Here is a 19,557-nt window from a genome sequence, read left to right on the forward strand (position 1 = left end):
TGAAAAGTATGTTGTTGTTGGTATTGTGTTTAATGGTGTAGTAGTATGAAATGGTATGTATCTGTAAAATATAACATTATGATTGAAGGCCAAGAAAGTAACTTCCTTTCTGGGTCAGAGCTGATCCTATGTTATGTAAAAAGCCACCAACTACCCAGAGAGAAATACATTTCGAGAGCTAGTAGGTGACAGTAACACTACAGAAGCCAAACTTCCATCAGAAGTGGCTTCAATGAATTCATCAGTTACAGCTAGAATCCATCCAAGTTAGTCAACTTCACTGGATGTGAAGAAGGCATGATGAGGAAAAAAAAAGGAGCCCTTGTGTGAATCGCAAATAAAATGGCTTTCTCCGGAATGCAATTGTTACTTAATGAGTTGTTCAGCACTAATATGTAATAGTATTGAATCAATAAGGGCTAACTAAAAATCTGGAAATGAAAGAAGTACAACGAACTCAGTAGGATATATATTGGTCTTATCATGTATCTTAAAATGGTGTGACTCAGCCTTTCCCTAGTTATGCACACAGAAAAAGTGATACTCTGTGTGACACACTGAAATAAACAGATGTGGCTGCTCATCACCAGAGGTGACTTGCCCTCAGGCCCCAGGTACCCCTCTAAGTCCAGGCTGGTTTTCCCCACACTGAAAGGATCATAGGATCAAAACTCCTTTGTAACTCATTCTCAGTACACCAGTGCTGTGACACAGTGGTTAGAAGAGCTCTGTATTAAAAGATGGCACTGAAATATGCACAGTAGCTCTTGGAGTTGTTTTGCCTACAACAACACAATTATATTAAAGTTGGAGAAAAAAGCGCCTTTGTAAAATAAATATACTTTGTCAAGAAAATATCCATTTGACAGAACAAGGTCCTTAGAAACAATTCCTATTTAGTTGAGTGTTCAGATGTGGACTGAGATATGTCTAGAAGGCCAGTCTATGGCTATGGCTGATTCTGATAGAAAGGGTCCCTGGCAGACTGAACCAATTTATAAACTAATTTAGGGTTTTGAGGTTTCTTATATCCCTAATATATCTCTTAACACTTCTTTAGAATAGACACACTAAGATATCAACATGGTCTGGAAATAAATTATGTTTGGGATACTCATGCTGTTTTAATCCAAACTAGAAGTATGGATATTGATGTAGTATATTAAAGAATTTGGTCAAGTGTTCTGAAAACCCATTCTACTACTGTAATAAATAATTTGTGTGAAGCCCTTTTGCTGTAACTCCCATTCTTTATTTTATATTATGTATAAGGGACAATCACTTTTTCTACAGAATAAAGGAGAAAAGGAGTGAAACGTATGTGTGTATGTGCACATGTGTATGATCACTGTGTTAGAACAGGCATTGGCAAACTAGGGCCCATGGGACAAATACGGCCTACCACCTGTATACAGAAAGTTTTCTGGGACTCAGACACACCTGTTTATTTACATATTGCCTAATGCTGTTTTTGTGTTACAATGGTACACCAGAGTTCCAAAAATATTTACCATTTAGTACTGTACAGAGAAAGTCTGTGCCCCTGTACTGGATGATAGCATATAGAAAAAGGAGATATAAGAAACTTGCATACTAAGATAGAACCTTTCCCTTCTTAAAAAGATGTTGTTAATCAAACCAAAATCAAATTAACATGTACATAAATTCAAAATGTAAGAAAAAGAAAATGTTTTAAGAAATGTAATGATATTTCAGGGCTGGATATCTAAACTGTAAGTTTATATATAAAGTTATGTGCATACTTAAATTTATTTATACAAATTTAACATCCAATCACTATTTTGAATAGTATTTCATTTAGGTAACTAATCAAAATGAGCTTCTGATTGTACCTGTGAGAGTTTCCAAAGCTCTGCCAGGTGTGGTATTCTTCCATAAGATCAATGTGATCCAATGTAGAATTATAGAAATCAGTATAAGGAATAAGGGAAGGATGAATCAAACTGTTTGCCGTATCTGTAAAGATAAATTCTAACAATGATCTTTTCCAACACGTGCATGATTCATTCTAATAAGAACATTTTAATGTTCACCAGATAGTCTTTATCTAAAAATTCCTATTTTAAGCTCCAAATTTAAAAAGTAGTTTTAAAATTGTGGTTCAGGGGATGCCTGGGTGGATCAACTGCTTAAGTGTCTGCCTTTGGCTCAAGTCATGATCTCAGGGTCCTAGGACGGAGCCCTGGGAGTCTGCTTCTCCCTCTGCCTCTCTCCCTGCTCATGCTCTCTCTACCCCCACCGTCTCTCTCTCTCAAATAAAATCTTAAAAAAAAAAAAATATGGTTCAGATGTAGCCAATAAGTTCTTGCTTTTATAAAACAAGTTGTGGGGATCCCTGGGTGGCTCAGCAGTTTGGCAGCTGCCTTCAGCCCAGGGCGTGATCCTGGAGTCCCAGGATCGAGTCCCACACCAGGCTCCCTGCATGGAGTCTGCTTTTCCCTCTGTGTCTCTGCCTCTCTCTCTCTCTCTCTCTCTCTCTCTGTGTCTCATGAATAAATAAATAAAATCTTAAAAAAAAAAAAAAACAACTTATGGTGGGGATTAGAACAGTATAGAGAAGGGAGTACACAGATGAGCACCTCTTCACACCACTTTCCTGTCAGCATGTTCCCCTGCAGGAGTTCTCATAAATTAATGCAAGTTCTTGCTTTCTTAGGGGACTCTACTTAGCAGGTCACATGCAACAGATGGACACAGAATACTGTCCAATAAAATGCATAAAGCTTTTTTATGCTTATAAATTGTGAAATCCATTATCAAAACAGGAAATAAATTACAACTCTTAACTTTAAAGAAAGTTAAAATTTAAGAATCTCTACAGCACTTTGAGATCTTTATAGAAAAGTCCCTAATATTTAACAAAAGAGAAGACAGAATAATAAAACCTACTAAGTAAAGCCAACACTTTAGATGCTGATGGGATCCACCAGGAACACTTTGTGATAGGTGGAAATTCTTCAGGCTTTGCAGGAAACAGGCGCAAAGAAATAAACTGCAGCAATCTCTCTACCAATTGTTTGAACCTCTTCTGGGATATTCTGGTAAAGATTTTGAAATAATTCCAATCAAATTCACATTTTCTATTTTGGCAATATGTTTGTTAGATATCAAAATGCATCCTGTACACATAAAGTTTTAGAATATCCCCCCAAATTCTATTCCTTTAAAGTTGCCAAATGTTTGAAAAGATGCAAAATCTTACCTGGAGTATTGTTTCTTAAATAAGAAATAAACACCAAAATTACTATAGCGGTAGCATTAAGCATTTCATTTTTAAGGCTTTTAATATTCAGTCAATCCTTGTTCTTTAGACTCAGTATTTGCAAATTTCCCTCCCTGCTAAAATTTAATTGTAACCCCAAACTCAGGGTCACTGGAGTTCAGTCATAGGCATCTGCAGATGGGCAGAATGGCCAAAAATGGGAGTTGCCAGATATGCACCTCCCAGATGAGGTGGAACAAAGAAACACTCTGCCTTCTGGGTTTAGCTCTCAGATGGTAAATGAGTATCTTTTACACAGTTTATTTAGAGTCGTGTTTTTCACATTTTTGTTAAACATGTTTCACATGTTGTGCTTTTTGTTAGTAATTCTGGTGTTTTAAAATGGCTCCCAGGATGTAGTGCTAAAGTTCTGTCTAGCGTTTCAAGCACAAGAGGAACATGAGGTAGCTTATGCAGAATAAAGTTCTTTTTTTTTTTTTTTTCAGAATAAAGTTCTGTTAGATAAAATTCATTCAGACATTAGTCACAGTGCTGTTGGTTGTGAGGTCATTGTTAACGAATCAACAACTTCTATTAAATAAGATGTCTTTACGTACAATGCAGATAAAATAAGATCATGTATTTATTGGTTGATGGAAATGCTATGACCAACAGCTCATTGGAACCTAACCCTGTTATGTCCCATAGGATCAGTGATTCAGTATTTGTTAATTCAGTGTTAGCAGTGACTTTACAGAACATAAATATGAATAATGAGAACCAACTGTCTTTAAAATTAATTTTGAAAACATTCCCTCTAACATTTTATCAAAAATGGAGAAAAGTCATTGTGTATGGGAGTGTACTTCTATGGAAAAACAGACTGTTTTTTTTTATAAGTTGATATTGATGGCTACCCTGTATTTTATGGTGCCGTCATTAGGTAAGGAAAAGGTACAATGGAAGTAATGATGAACAGGAAATAAGAAGACACAAATTGAAGTAGCAGTATCTGAGAAAATCCAGTCACCACCTTTGTGACATATGAAAACCACTGACAGGAAGGTGCTGTGCAATAAGCCAGAGCTGTGGACAGAAACTTGAACAACAGTCTGCACCAGCAAAATGGTTACTTGCTTTCAAAACAGATGTTTAATTATCTTCTCTGTGGTACTAAGGTATATGTTTATAATTGGCTTTGAATATGGTTAAGTAGATCATTTCTAAAGACCTGAAAACATTTAAATATATTTTATTATAAAATAACTAATATCAAACTTGATACTGTACGATTATAAGAGTTCTTATTAATATGATAGAATGATTTACTTTTTAAACCAGTGAACTAGGAAATGATGATCAGCTTCCACTAAGGTAGCTATCTGCCGTAGCAAGTGAGCATAGATGACATACGTAGATGTATTATTAAATTGAGGATTCTGAAAAAGATATTAAAGATAATTGTGTTAAAATTTTGTTAACATGTAAAAGGAAAGACACTAAGCTTAATGAGCTAAGTGGTAAATTCGGAAACTAAATTTGAGACTATGAAATACTGGGTGAAATCCTAAAAAACAATAATCTATTTGTTTAATTATTTAATTAACAGAGATTTGATTTTGGCTGTGGTATAGCAGAAAGAGCATGGGCTTTGAAATTAAGACAGATCTGGGTCTGAGGGCTGATTCTACCACTGCAGGCATATTCCTTAAAGTTTGATTCTCAATGTCCTCATCTGTAAAATAGGAATGATAATATCTATCTTATTTCTTTTAAGTAGTAAAAATAAAGTGTATGTAAGGCATCTTGTTCCATGGTAGTCACTATGATCCAATTAAGCAAACAAACAAAAAAACCTAGTTCTTCCTTGATTAAAAAAAAAAAAAGAATGCTAGAAAAATGAAATAAAAGCTGGTTGTGAAACTTTTGCCACTGGAAATGAATTCGGTGCATGTCTTACAAAGAATAAGGAGAGAACCACATCACAGCTTCTGGCAGCTTTCAAATGTCAAAGGGACACTGAAGGAGTGCTTGGAGTCTCTAGTTACATCTCTAAAACCTATACTCTCATCACAATGTGTATTTCAGAATTTCCTGGAAAAAATCAGTATTACTGAAAAATAAGCTGTGGGAATTAAGCACCATCTATTTTTCAAAACTGACTTAGTGGCAAGGACAAATTCAAAATCAGAGTGCCTCCAGCTGATAGCCTCACCTAGTGGTGCTCATGAGAAGGCATCATGGGCAGAGCTTACCACTGACCCACAGACTCGCTCACAAAATCCAAACTTCAGCTGTCATTTCTCTAGCTTTTACTGTCTACATAGATGTCTGTCCTTTTAGTGTTGCCTTTGTCCTTCCTATTTCTCCTTCTTATATCTCTCAACTACTTCTTGTCTATTTTTCTCCTTTTTCTCCACTTTTATTTTTCTCCTTTCTCCCCCTTCTTTTATTTTCACCATGCATATTTCCTTTTACTGGACATAATATTTAACTAAACTCTGTATCTTATTTTTCTTACCTTTAAGTGAGATAATAATATATGCAAACACCTTTTGTAAATTGTAAAGGCTAATACAAAAGCAGTATGCTAGTTATGTAATAACATACTTCTTTCTCAAAAAAATAATACAAACTAAAAATCGCTTTTCATTTGTTTGGACCTTTTTATTTGTATCTACAAATCTGTATCGTTCAAGAGGAGAAAGTTCATCACCTTTCCTTCAGCAAACATAAGCAACCACCTTGATTTTTCCATTGAAATGTAATGTAAGCAATTATTAAAAATACCTAGAGAAGTTAGAAACCTACTAGTTGGGAAATAAAAGAAAGTTCTGGAGCCCAGTAAAGCTAGTTATAAGAGGGTGATTAGAGGAAGAAAAGGTGCTTTCATTCTGCTTATTCCTGAATACCACAGCAGAAAGGCAAGAACTACATTAAAATTTTAATCCCAAATATAATTTAGCTTCTCATTGTTTACCTGTTATAACTTTCATGCTCTAGTAACACTATAATCTAAAAAATATCAATAATGTTGCAAAAAAATAATACCTAGTACTTGGTATCATTTCCCTTAACACATGCATAGATTGAGATCTGAATTAGACAACTTTAGTTCTTGCTTTCTTACCTGTAAAAGTATAAAATATGCTCTAAGATCATCTTTTGTTCGTGGGCTGTAAAAGAAACAAGAATAATTGCTTACAGATTAGTATTTAATCTTATGGCATCTAACAAAAAATGATCAGCAAATGTTTTTGTGAGAATTCAGTTGGTAAAAGCCAAAAATGAGACTTAAGTTAATATGTATAATTACTGAGACATAGAAATATATAGATTCTTCTGTGCTTATTCTTGGCTGGTTCTAAAGACATCTAAAAAGTGAATTAAGCAGGGCCGCCTGGGTGGTCCAGTCGGTTAAGCATCTTATTCTCGATTTTAGCTCAGGTCATGATCTCAGGGTTGTGAGATGGAGCCCTGTGTTGGGCTCCACACTCAGCATGGGGTCTGCTTGAGATTCTCTCTCTCTGCCCCTCCCCCTGCTCATGTTCTTACATGCTCTTTCTCTCAAATAAACAAAATCTTAAAAGAAAAAAATGAATTAAGTGGGCTATAACATTTTATAAGGTAAATAGTAAGACTAACTCAGGAAAGAGTTGAAAGCCTGAATAATCAATTTTAGAATATTTATATTTTTGTTTTAATAGAGGATAGTTGATAGCTTAAAAATATTGATGCATTGAAGAAAGAAAATACGCTTGTGTTTATACATCTATTTCTGAAATGATATAGAAAAGTCTGCAAATCAAACACACTGTAAATGCATCTAGTATGTTTCTAATTAAATTTGAAATTAAATTCGTATTTGAATACCTCTGGGAAGTAACTAATATGTAATCTTTTTCCATATTAATCTGGATATTCACATTATCAAATTTGACCAAGAGTTTTTGTTATCCTCAAAGCTGCCGAGTGTTTCTTTCTTGCCCTCTCAGGATCTACCGAATACCCTTTCATAAATACTCTGAAGTAACTTCTTGAATTAAAAATGGTTCACCTCAAAACCATACAATTTAAGGAAAATGCAAATTTATTACAATAATGACAAATTAGGAAAAATACTGTTATAAAATCACATGAAACTACATAGTATAGTTTCAATTGTTTTAAAAAGGTGACTAGAAAAAAGATGGCAAAATATTGACATGTTTACTTTAAAAAAAATAATACTAGTAGTGCCTTCTCTAAATTTTCTGTAATAACCATGAATTTCTTTGAAAATCAGAGCAATGCTCTTAAAAAAAATAGGGTACATTTAACATTTAGTAATAATTTTAAAAATTTATTTGAGAGAGAGAGAGAAAGAGAGGGAAAGTGCACGCATGTGAGTGAGGATGGGCAGAGGGAGAAAAGCTCAAGCAGATCCCCACCTGAGTGTGAAGCCTGATGTGGGGCTAGATCCCATGACCCATGAGATCATGACTTGAGCTGAAACCAAGACTCAGATGCTCAATTGACTGAGCCACCCAAGTGCCCCTTAACATTTAATAATTTTTAAATGGGGCTTACTATTATTTTTAAATGGGACTTAATATAAACATTTGAATTATAACAATGGTATTTCTTTGGCTTTGGTAGAAGCTATTATTTAAGTTATACGCTACTTAAATAATATTAATTACATTGCTCATCATTCCTTATATAATGATTCAAGATTTAGTTCCAGAAAAAAAATATTTCAGTAGCCAAACTTATATTTCCTTATATTAGAAAGAAGAAAAATTTTGCTCTACTAAGAAATCCAAGACTAAATTTAATGTCCATATAATTTAATTCTAGGTTACTGATGTAACTATCCATCCCATTTTTATACCACACATATATCTGTACATAACAAATTTTATATACAATTTTAAAGAATTCACAGATTCTGTGAAGCCCACCCTTTATGGAGCCTTCTGAGAAGTCACAAATCTCAAGTTAAAAAGTTTTGTCATAAGTGTTTTGTAGGGTTTTTTTGGTCATAAATGGTTTATAGTTTCTTTCTGATCTATGTTTTTAAATCAACTAAAATCTGAGAGTAAAAATATATATATATTATAAATGTATATTTATATATATATATAAATTGGTATATATTTATATATATACCAATAAGTATATACTTATTTATAATACATATATATATATATATATATTGTATGGGACATAGAAATTATCTATATTAATTAACTAAATATTAGGTAAAATTACCCTTTCCATTCTCGTAATAAGCTGTTAATGATTCCCTTTAATACTGTCTTCTGAATGTCTTGAGGCTGCGGACAAAAGAAAATAATAAAAAATCAGGATTAGGTACTTAGGTGACTTTTATATGTTATTTGTATTTACAGAGTTGTTTTAATAACTAAAATAAGGCTTGATGACTGAGGACTACCACTTATGGCAGTATGATTTTCACATCTAAGCACTAGAGCACCAATGTCATAAGAGTACAATGAGAATGCTCCCTGGGATGTGCTGTGCACAAAAAAACCCTGCAAAATGTATATGGTGGCCCTCTGATGGCCAATCAGTTTTATATAACTGAAAAAAATTTCACTTTCCCTGGCTTGGCAGGATAAAATCATGAACACAAGTCAAAGAGTAGCATGTTTAACAATAGAACACAACTGCATATATTTAAATAAATTTATTACTACCATTAACAAGTTACAATTAGCAGTTAAATCCACAGTTCATTATTAAGTGCAATAAAATTATGTTCAATAAAAAATACAATTTTTTTCATAACTGGACTTGGAAAAGGCATAAAATAACATTCCTCTATAGTTTAATAATTCAAATATTAAAAGAAAAATCTTATTTCCATTTTAGAGAGTTTTCCCCTTGTGTTGTAGCTTTAATTTTTTAGTGTCTATCAAACACTGATATCATTTCAAGCCAAAAGAAGTCAGACAAATGTCCTAGGAATGGAACATTTTGGGTCACAGTATATATACATGCTTAGTGTTAGTAAATAACGCCAATTCTCCAAAGTGGTTGTACTAGTTTATACTTACTTCATCACGGTATGAAAGTTCCAGCTGTCCCACAATTCATGGTACTTAAAAAACCTTTTACTCATTTTAAATGGATGTGTAATGTTATTTACATTTCTCTCATGACAATTATTATTATGTAGCTTTTCACGTATTTAATAATAAGTACAAAGATTAGAAATAAGACAAAGATACTATTACTTCTTTCATGCAAAATGGTACAAGAGATTCTAGCCAGTGCAATGAGGCAAATACTTATATCTATCCATCCATATATGCAAGACAGAAGGACTGAAGAGGTGAAAGTCTTATTTTTCACAAATGATAAGGCTGTCAATACAGAAAATCCAAATAAAATGACTGATGAGCTATTAGAATTAATGAGTGAATTTGGCATGATAAATAAAAATAAATATATGAAAGTATTTCTATATCCTAGTAATTAGAAAATGAAACTACAATAGCATAAAAAATTAAGTATTAGAACTAAATGTAACAAGATATGTATAAGGTATTTATCCAAAAATTACAAAGCATTACCAAGAAAATCTAAAGAAGGTCTAAGTATAATTGGAGAGATGTACCATGCTCATGGATTAAAAAAATGTCAACTCCTCATAAATTCATCGACAGCACTGTGGTTCTCAAAATGTGGTCCCTGGGAACTTGTTAGAAACATAAATGCTTGGGCTATATGCCAGACCCAATGAATCTGAAACTCTGTATTTTAAGAAGCTCTTCCTGTATTCTGATACATACTAAAATTTGAGAACCACTATGGATTCAGTGCAATGTCAATACAATCAAATAATTTATCTCCTTTTGCTGACTAAATGAAGCATGATTTTATTTCAGCAAGCTTTCCTAAAGAAGGACTAGACATAAAAGTATTTTCTCCTTAATTCTCATTTAATAACAAAAAAGTCTAACTTTTGAGAATTCCAACTAAATTTACTATAAAATTATATCATTAGGCTACAAGGTGATTATTACAATATTTGTGTGGCTGCTTTTGAAATACAAAAGAAACAAAGAACTATACTATTTGCATCTGTTCATAAATAATACTTACAGTATTAAGTAAGGCATCATACACAGCATTCACAAATTTAGCATTAATCCCAGAGTCTTCAATGGTATTAAATGAGGCGGTGGCATCTTTCTGCAAATGCAATTAATAAATTAAGTGTATATAGCATTTAAGGACTGTTCTTAGTAATTTTGAAACATAACCATTCCTTCGCAATTTCTAATATTTTTTACGAGGATGATGAAAAAGAACTTTTAGGCAAAAAGCTAGAAATAAAAATGAATATATAAGAATTATTTTAATCAGTTTGTTTTTTAAAACAAAAAGAATGGAGTTAAACTTCATCATTAGTACAAACACAATCTTTGAGATAACACTTAAGTAGTATTTATTTGTGATGGGTATAATTTTGTGATTGGGTATAATTTCAGAAATTAATATACACATATGTTTGTTAAATAGCTGCTTAAGTCATTATTAGGTAGAAAAAGAACTAAGTTATATCTTCTTTGGAAAATTTAAAACTAAAACTGAAAAATGTGTTTTATGTGTTATTACCTTAAATGCAGCATTTAGTTCTGGGAAAGAATCAAATGTTGTTAGATAAAAATCATGTACTGCTTTCCAATCTCCTGTTGACTTAGCTTTTTCTACATCTTCCCTAAAATGAAAACATACATTAACTATAACAGATAGAAATATTATTCAGATAAAATAGCATTACTTCTTTAAAAATAAATGTCACCAAATATGTAATCTGAAATACTAAAGCTGAATACAGTATGTTCCAGTTAATGTAAATATAGTTTATGAACTTATAATTCTTAAATAGATCATGATATTAATTCAGCTTTCCATTCACTTGCTCTTTAAAAAGATCATTCTTGACATGCTCCTTACAATTAATACTTTTCATAGCCAAACTTCTTGAGAGATTTTGTTTACATTCTCTGTCTCTACTTTCTTATTATTACTTAGTACTTCAAGTACCCATTTGGATTATTTTTGGTAGTCACATAGCTTTTACAGTTTATGTGTCACATAGTAGATGAAATTGTATTTTTTAAAAAGGAAACATTATTTTATCACCACCTTTACCTCCTTTTGTCTGTTTTAACTCATATTCTTATTTAGTGTTGCTTCTTTTGCTGCAGCGTTAGCTACCCCTTACCGGTTATTTATATATTTGTTTTCACTTTCAACTTGAGATATCCAATCTTTTGTATCTTCACTCTTGACCAAGGCCTTATAAAGAGCCGCAGGTTCAATCAATTTCTCACACAAAAATATTAAATTATGTAAAGTACTGGCATGCAGATGACTGTACGTTTACACATAACAGTGAGCTGAAACTTACTGAAAGTCTTTCATAGTTTTGGGCTGGCGAGGAAGGACAGGTTCTGGAAGAACTGGGGCCTTCATTTCAGATGATAATGGATCTACAGAAATGCGCTGTTTTTGTCTAACATCAAGGCAAATTGATGGTAGGTCTCTCACTGGGAAGTATAAAAAAAGCATTCAATGTAATTTTTAAAAATTTTTTTATTGATTCATTCATGAGACACACAGAGAGAGAGGCAGAGACACAGGCAGAGGGAGAAGCAGGCTCCATGCAGGGAGCCTGATGTGGGACTGGATCCCAGGACTCCAGGACCACACCTTGGGCGGAAGGCAGGCACTAAACCGCTGAGCCACCCAGGGATCCCCCATTCAATGTAATTAATAGTAAAATTTTTCTAAATCATAAAATGTCAGGCTAACTCAACATGAACAGAAAGCAAATGAATTATTTGGTATTGCATTCCCCTTGAGATCATGTAACAAAAAACCTACCACAGGGAAGGGTACTTACTGAAGGCTCTATTGCCACCAGGCCTCCCTAACCCCAACTTCATCCACAACAGATATTAGGCCATATCTTATATTAAAAGTTATCCAGAGGTAATGTAAAGTTTCTTTCCCTTTTTCCTTTCCCAAAAGTTGTCTTCCAGGAAGTACTTTAGTGAGACTCAATGTTTTTAGTGTTATTATCTTTCTGAATATAAGCAAACCATTTATTTACATTCTCTGTAACTCTTTATTGCAGTTTTTGCCTCTTTAAAAAAATCAATTTGTATGACATTTTAATATATTTTTTGGTAAATATTTGCCAGTTTACCCTTTGCCTTTTTGTTGCATTTCATAATCTTTTAATTGTAAAGAAAATAAATACAGGGGATCCCTGGGTGGCTCAGTGGTTTGACGCCTGCCTTTGGTCCAGGGCGCGGTCCTGGAGTCCTGGGATCAAGTCCCACATCGGGCTCCCGGCATGGAGCCTGCTTCTCCCTCTGCCTGTGTCTCTGCCTCTCTCTCTCTCTCTCTATGTCTATCATGCATAAATAAAATCTTAAAAAAAAAAAAAAAGAAAATACAAAAAAAATCTCACAGAAGGAACCTATGGCTTAATGAGTTATTATAAGATAAACACCTCTGAAACCATTAACCAGTTGAGGAATAGAGTCTTACCAAGTTCCTCCCTGCTCCAATTATCCAGATGTTAGACTCTACCTATTTCAATTTTAATTTCTCTCAAATTTTTAGCTTTCTTCATTTCTTTTTAAATTTTAAACATTTCATTCATCTTCTAGTTCTCTCAAGGCATTATCTGGTATGTGTGTTTGTTTGCTTTTGTGTTCTTTCTGGTTCATTTTTAAATTCTAAAAAATATTTCTAATTGTTTCCTTGTAATTTTATCACTATATAATATCCCTTTCTCTCTCCAGTAATTTCTTTGTGCTAAGTCTACCTTATCTGATATTAATACAGCCATTACTATATATATCTTTTCCCATCCTTTTACTTTCAACCTGCCTATATTATTATATTTGAATTGAGTTTCTTATAGACGGCATATAGTTAGGTCATGTTTTTTAATCTACTCTGCCAATCTCTTTTAGTTGATGTATTTTAGACCACTTACATTTAATGTAACCTGGCTATATTGATCCATTAGGGCTTAAGTTTGTCATTTTATTTTTTATTTTACATTGGTTTTCTTTTTCCTATTGTCTTGTGGATGACTTGAACATTTTTTAGAATTCCATTTTGATTCATCTGTTGCTCTAAATATATTATATATACATAACTTATCATAGTCTACTGGTGTTATCATTTTATCAGTGTAGAAATTGTACCTATTACGTTTCTTCTTCAGTTCTCAGTTTATAATTATTGATTATCCTTATTCTGTAAGTAAGGGGGTGTTTCTCCCTGGCTGCTTTTCAAAGGTCTTTAGTTTTTAGAGATTTAAGTTATCATATGTCTTGACATAGATTTCTTTGGACTTATCCTGAATGTGGTTTGCTCAGTTTCTCAAACCTGTAGGTTTAGGTCTCTTGCCAAATATAGAAAGCTTTCAGTCATTTCTGAGTACTTTTTCAGCTTACCCTCTTTCTACTGTACTTCCAAGACACCAATGACAAGAATGTAACTTCTGTTATGGTCCTGCAGGTCCCTGAGATAATTCATGCTTTCTAGTCTATTTTCTGTCTATTGCTCAGATTGGGTAATTTCCATTGTTCTGTATTCCAGTTCATTTATTCCTGTCTCCTCCATTCTGCTGCTGAGCCCATCTACTAAGCACTTTATTTTGGTCCCTGTATTTTTTAATTATTAATACTTTCAAACCAATAGGATAGGTGAATATTTTACATATTCTAAATTCTACAACAGTGGAATGTACATATGTAGAATTTAATTCTATTCTTATGTAATCAAGATACATTTTCGAACTAAACAAACATAGCTATATCAATCATGACAGTAGTAACACAGCTATAAGGTATTTCCTTATCCACTCTCCCAGTAAATATCTACTCCTGGATCTATCACTAACTTCAATGAACTAAGATAAATTTCATTAATGTTAGGGTATATTTTATACTAAAATATCTTTCATATTAGAAGATACTACAGAGATGCCAATTTCTTATAATTAAAAGCAATGATTTTCAAATTTCACAATATATCAGAATCACATAGAGAGCTTGTTAAAACACAGATTACTAGGCCCTTCCCCAAAGTTTGTGATTCAGTAGGTCTGGGGTGGGGCCTGAGAATTTGTATTTCTAACATGTTACCAGATGATGCTGACGCTGCTAGTCTGAGGGTCACACTGAGAAACATTGTTCAGTGGTAACAGGAAAGAACCATGGTGCTGACAGTAAAAACATTAAGTTTCTTTCATTCACTTCTATATAACTGATTTTTATATCCTTTATTAAGTATGGAAATATCCAATTTCTAGTAATTTTTACTTAAGGCACATATTGGACAGAGGTTCAATTCATTAGCAAGTAAGATTAGATATCTCTACAAATGATTTATTATGTTTGGAAATCTTTATTAAGAAAGAAAGGGCATCTCAGCAGCAAAGAAACAGATGATAGTCTCTTCTCTCCAACACTAGTCTTGTTACTATTGTCTTGAGGCTCCTCTACAGTTTCTCTTCCTCTTCACCAGGCTTACCCTTTCCTATCCCTTCCCACACACCTTTCCCAACCTGGCTATAAACACCCACTATTAGATACACACAGACTCATTCAAATATAAATTAACTTATTCACTCACAAGAGCATATATACACATTTTTATACCCACTCATTTTTATTAATACCATGCTGAGGTGGAAGAAGAGTGAAATTTTAGCAAGAGAACTAGATTTTGGCAATGCCTGAGAGTGGGAAGATTCTTACGTAAGAGAAATAGTAATGGTAAGGCCAAGAGGATTATAGGGTGAGATTAGAACCAGAGGCCCAGACAGGATTTATTTTTAGGTCAGAAGGTAACTTGGACTGAAAAGTAACACAGAATGCTAATGTACTATGTAAATGGAACTTGAGTCAGAAAGAAAGGCAGATCATTTGCTCACATTAGTGAATGAAAGCCAAACTACAGGATGTGACACTCAGCTATTAAGAAAGGAAGAACAACAGCTCACAGCTGCTCTCATGTCCCTAAATATCAAAGCATTGTTTCCAGAGACAAGCTTTCAGTCTGTTCTCACAGATGGTTATTAAAATCTAATTCAAAAGAGAAAATCAATAAATGTAGTGATGTGAGATTAATTAAATCTCAAACTGATATTATAAATGGAACAGGCAATTCTTTGTTCCATCACATACAGGTTTTTTTCTGCAACATAGAATACCGTAAATTCACTGAAAAAAGCCAAAATATATTTATCAGCGAAAACCTGTCATTATGGTTTCATTCAGCCAATACTTGGGAACACTGTGTGCTAAATTGATAAGCAGTAATCATTTTCCCTTGCTTTTAATATAGTGCTGCCAATTTTAGTTGGTTGCTTAGAAACATTAAGTAAAACACTTGAAGCCAGTGCAAGAAGAATAAGGGTTCTGGTAGAAGCTGAAAGTATATAGAAAAAAACCATGAAGATCATAATACAACTGTGTATAAGAGTGTGAGATTATCAGTCAAATTTTGCCAGCCAACTCACTGTTTTCAAGAAGCTATCAGAAGCTGACTCTGCTTGAAAACTAGTAATATGTGGTTTTCCACAACTGTAGCCACCAAAATTAAGACTGACATTTTAAATTGGCCACATGATTAGAACAGTGAAGATTGTTCCTGGCCATCTAGTACAGATGGCAATGACAGCATCACAGGTAAACAAGAGTCTCTATGGAGGTTAGGTGTTCGTTCCTTATCCCTCTATTGCTGAAGGAAATATTGTTTTAAAAGGTTTGCGGCTGGTGACATACTGTTGCAAAATGCTATACTCTACGTTTCATCCTGAATTAAGTTATAATTAAGTAAATAATAAATAAGTAGTAACAACAACAAAAAAAGCACCAGCCTTGGGAGTAAGGGGCTTGGTCCTGTTGTTGGCTAGGTCACTAACCTTCATAACCTTAGATAGGTCACTGAAATTCCTTAAACCTCAATTTTGACATTATAAAATGAAAGAGGTGACCTAAGTCTGTTGTTCCCAAAACTCCAGAGAACTTCAAGGGCTACCTCATGGGACTGGTAATGGCGGGTATGTTTACTTAGAGCAGTTCAGCTTTCCTCTGTTTAATATAATGATGCTCTAAGAAAAATTTTACTTTTCAAAAGTGTTTTGCTATGAAAGTAAAAAATAAAAATAGGTTTGAAAACCACTGGTTTAATAATCTCTAACTTCCATCTTTACAACTATTTAAGAACAAAATGGGTAGGGCTTACAAACCAATCAAAAAAGTTAAAATTCTCTATTAGAGTGAAGACATATAATAGAGAAACTGAAGCAGCATGGAAACTTACCATGCATAATGTCATCTAAACGCCTGATTTTAGTTACGACTTCCTATCCCCACAACAGGGTATAAGAAAAAGTTCTAAAATAAGAGTCAAAAGATCTGGGTTCTCTTTTGGGATTTTACGTTGACATGATACAGTCATTTTAAGGTCAGTCCATAAATTCTTTTAGATTCCTCCATGAAAAGATGGAGTCTAACTTTTCTCCCTTGGAATATGGGTCAGCCTTAATGGATCCCTACTAATAAAAAAATGTGACAGAGTGATGCTGTATGACTAGGTTATAAAAGGTAATAAAATTTCTGCTTGGCTGCCTCTTTTTGGGGTGCTCCGCCTTGGAATTCAGTCACCATGCTGTGAAGAAGCCAAGCAGTCCACGAAAAGGCCAGCTGTAGGTGTTACAGCTAGAACCTATTTAAGTTTAAGGCCTATAGCCAGTATCAATCACCAGCATGTGAGTGAACAGACTTCATGGGATTTCAATATTGTAGAAACCAAAACAAATAAACAAGAGCAACCCTGAAGAGTCAGAAATCATGCAAGGAGGGGAAAAAAATGTAGAAACCTATCACTAGACTTTCGGCCAGAACTACCATCTTCTAGTAATTTGCCAAAATCATCAACTCATAGGAAAAGGGGAAAGGCACCTGCTATGTGTTCTCCAAGACTTTTAGAAAACATGGAGTTGTTCCTTTGGGCACATAGATGCTAATCTACAAGAAAAGTAATATTATCGCCACCAAAGGAATGGGCACTGTTAAAAAATGAATGCCCCATAGATGTTACCATGGCAAAACTGGAAGAGTCTACAACGTTACCCAGCTTGCTGTTGGTATTGCTGTAAACAAGCAAGTTAAAGGCAAGATTCTTGCCAAGAGAATTAATGTATATATGGAGCATATTAAGCACTCAAGAGCCGAGATAGCTTCTTGAAGTTCATGAAGGAAAATGATCAGAGAAAGTAGGAAGCTGAAGAAAAAGGCATTTGGGTTCAACTGAAGCACCAGCCTGCCCCACCCAGTAAAGCACATTTTGTGAGAACCAATGGAAAGGAACCTCCGCTGCTGGAACCCATTCCCTATGAATTAATGGCAGGATAAATGTAAAGAACAACAACAACCCCCCCAAAAAACCCCTTGAGACTAAAATACATGCATAAATACATAAAATAAAAACCTATCACTAACTTAGAGGGATAAAACACAGTACAATCAGGAAACAAGAGGGTTCTATAAAAAACGAAATATTTAGAGAGGGGGAAAAAGAATTCCTATTTGTTAAAAGTATATTAGCAGAAACAAAATATTTAATAGAAGGGTTTTGAGGGAATGTCCTTAAATGTATAGCAAAAGGATAAAGAAATGGAAAATAGAAGTGAAAAAAAAATACGGAAATTAGGAAATTAGAAAGTCTGGCTTTTGAGTAATAGAAGATCCCATTACTCAAGAAAAGAGAAGCAGCAGATGAGAGGAAATCATCAATGAAAAGTTTCTAGAAAATTTCTTGGAATCCAAGGACATGAACTGCTAGATGAAAAAGGCCTACCAAACATGTTGCACAAGGGATGAAACTAGACCCACACCAAGTCACAGCTCTGTGCAATTTTAGAGAAAGCCCCAAGGCAACAAGATCATTCTATGTATGTATGCATGTATTTTAATCTTGAGGGGTTTTTTGTTTTTGTTTTTGTCCTTATACAAAGGACCTGGAAGGTGAGAGCTGTACCCGGCACACACTTAAACAGAATGACCCAAGAGTGAGTAATTTTGATGCCTGCCAACACCAAGATCCTGACTACTTCTGTACTCTTCTTTTTAAACTGAAGATAGAAGGAAGAGGTGAGCCCAGCCCAGACTGTTATCTGTACTTTGGCTTGTCTTGCCAGTGGGGTGATGAAATCCCTGTTCTCCATTTCTTGCTGTGCTATCTGAATCAGCTGAGGGCACTCCGGTCACCTCAGGGCACTTTAACCTGGTACTCCTGACAGATGGAGGGGCTGTATTTCTGCCTGACATCTAATACATACATAGTCCAACAAATCACAGCTCTGTCAGACATGCTTTGTTCCTCCGGACTCACTCATGACCTTGCTCACTAACTTCCCCAGAAAGGAGTCATGCATTCTTATGGAAGCTGAAGCTAGATCTGACTCAAGAGACTGTTCAGACTATCATCTCTTCACCTAATAATGGGAATACTGTCCCTTAAACACCCAAAGTTTATGCTTGTTATTCCATTTTTCAAAACTAAGCAGTGTATGTGATTACATATATAATTTAAGCAGTATATTGCTTATAGCAATGTATAAAGACAGCAAAGCTATTTTTTAAAAAATCACAGGAACAGTAGTTACCCCTGGACAAAAAGGTAGGGCAATGCAACTGGGTGGGTTCACAGAAGCTTGTAATGTTCTTTTTCCTAATTCGAGCACTAAGTTCATGTGCTTTCCTTTTATTTCTAAAACCATATACAACTGTTGATTACATTCTTCTATATGTGTGATGTTTCAAATTTTTAAACATTTGTGCAATTACTCATGAAATAAGAGAAAGAAAACTGAAACAAGAGAAAGAAAACTCCTGCCACCACAGCCCCTTCCCTACAACTTAGCTGCCCATAATATTATCACATTTACTGAATTTCATAAGGCATGAAACTGAATACTTTTAAATGCTTTTTTTCCATTTATCCTTACAGCTTTATGAGGTAGCTTCTTTGTTATGCTCTGTTACAGACAGAAAAACAAGCACAGAGATCTAACTTTTCCAGAATCATCAGTTACAGAGCCAGGATTCAAACCCATCTGGATAAGTTACACCACCATGTTTTTTCCACAATCAAATAATGCCAAATCTTCCACCATGTATAAGGACAAGTAGCAAAACTGAACCCTAAATTTACATGGAAGTAGGACTTGGTAAACTATGAAATATCAAAACAAAGTTCAACAAGGATCAAACAAAATC

General features: G+C 34.1%; 1 protein-coding gene across 4 annotated transcripts in view; it reads right to left on the minus strand.

Moving 5' to 3' along the window:
• HECTD2 (HECT domain E3 ubiquitin protein ligase 2) overlaps window positions 1-19,557 on the minus strand; it is a 74,652-nt gene that overhangs the window by 20,944 nt on the left and 34,151 nt on the right. For 3 of the 4 annotated variants that reach the window (XR_005986158.1, XM_041744792.1, XM_041744793.1), the window contains exons 3-10: window positions 11,652-11,790; window positions 10,853-10,955; window positions 10,337-10,426; window positions 8,477-8,541; window positions 6,354-6,399; window positions 4,553-4,662; window positions 2,911-3,059; window positions 1,854-1,977 (exon numbers count right to left, since the gene is read on the minus strand). Coding sequence is in view for 2 of the 4 variants with exons in the window: in XM_041744792.1 (XP_041600726.1) it covers window positions 1,854-1,977; window positions 2,911-3,059; window positions 4,553-4,662; window positions 6,354-6,399; window positions 8,477-8,541; window positions 10,337-10,426; window positions 10,853-10,955; window positions 11,652-11,790 (826 nt within the window). In the remaining 2 variants the exon portion in view is untranslated. Of the gene's footprint in view, window positions 1-1,853; window positions 1,978-2,910; window positions 3,060-4,552; window positions 4,663-6,353; window positions 6,400-8,476; window positions 8,542-10,336; window positions 10,427-10,852; window positions 10,956-11,651; window positions 11,791-19,557 lie in introns of those variants that run through there. The other variant, XR_005986159.1, reaches the window with a different exon arrangement.

Source organism: Vulpes lagopus, chromosome 2, assembly GCF_018345385.1.
Source record: "Vulpes lagopus strain Blue_001 chromosome 2, ASM1834538v1, whole genome shotgun sequence".
NCBI classification, from domain to species: Eukaryota; Metazoa; Chordata; class Mammalia; order Carnivora; family Canidae; genus Vulpes; species Vulpes lagopus.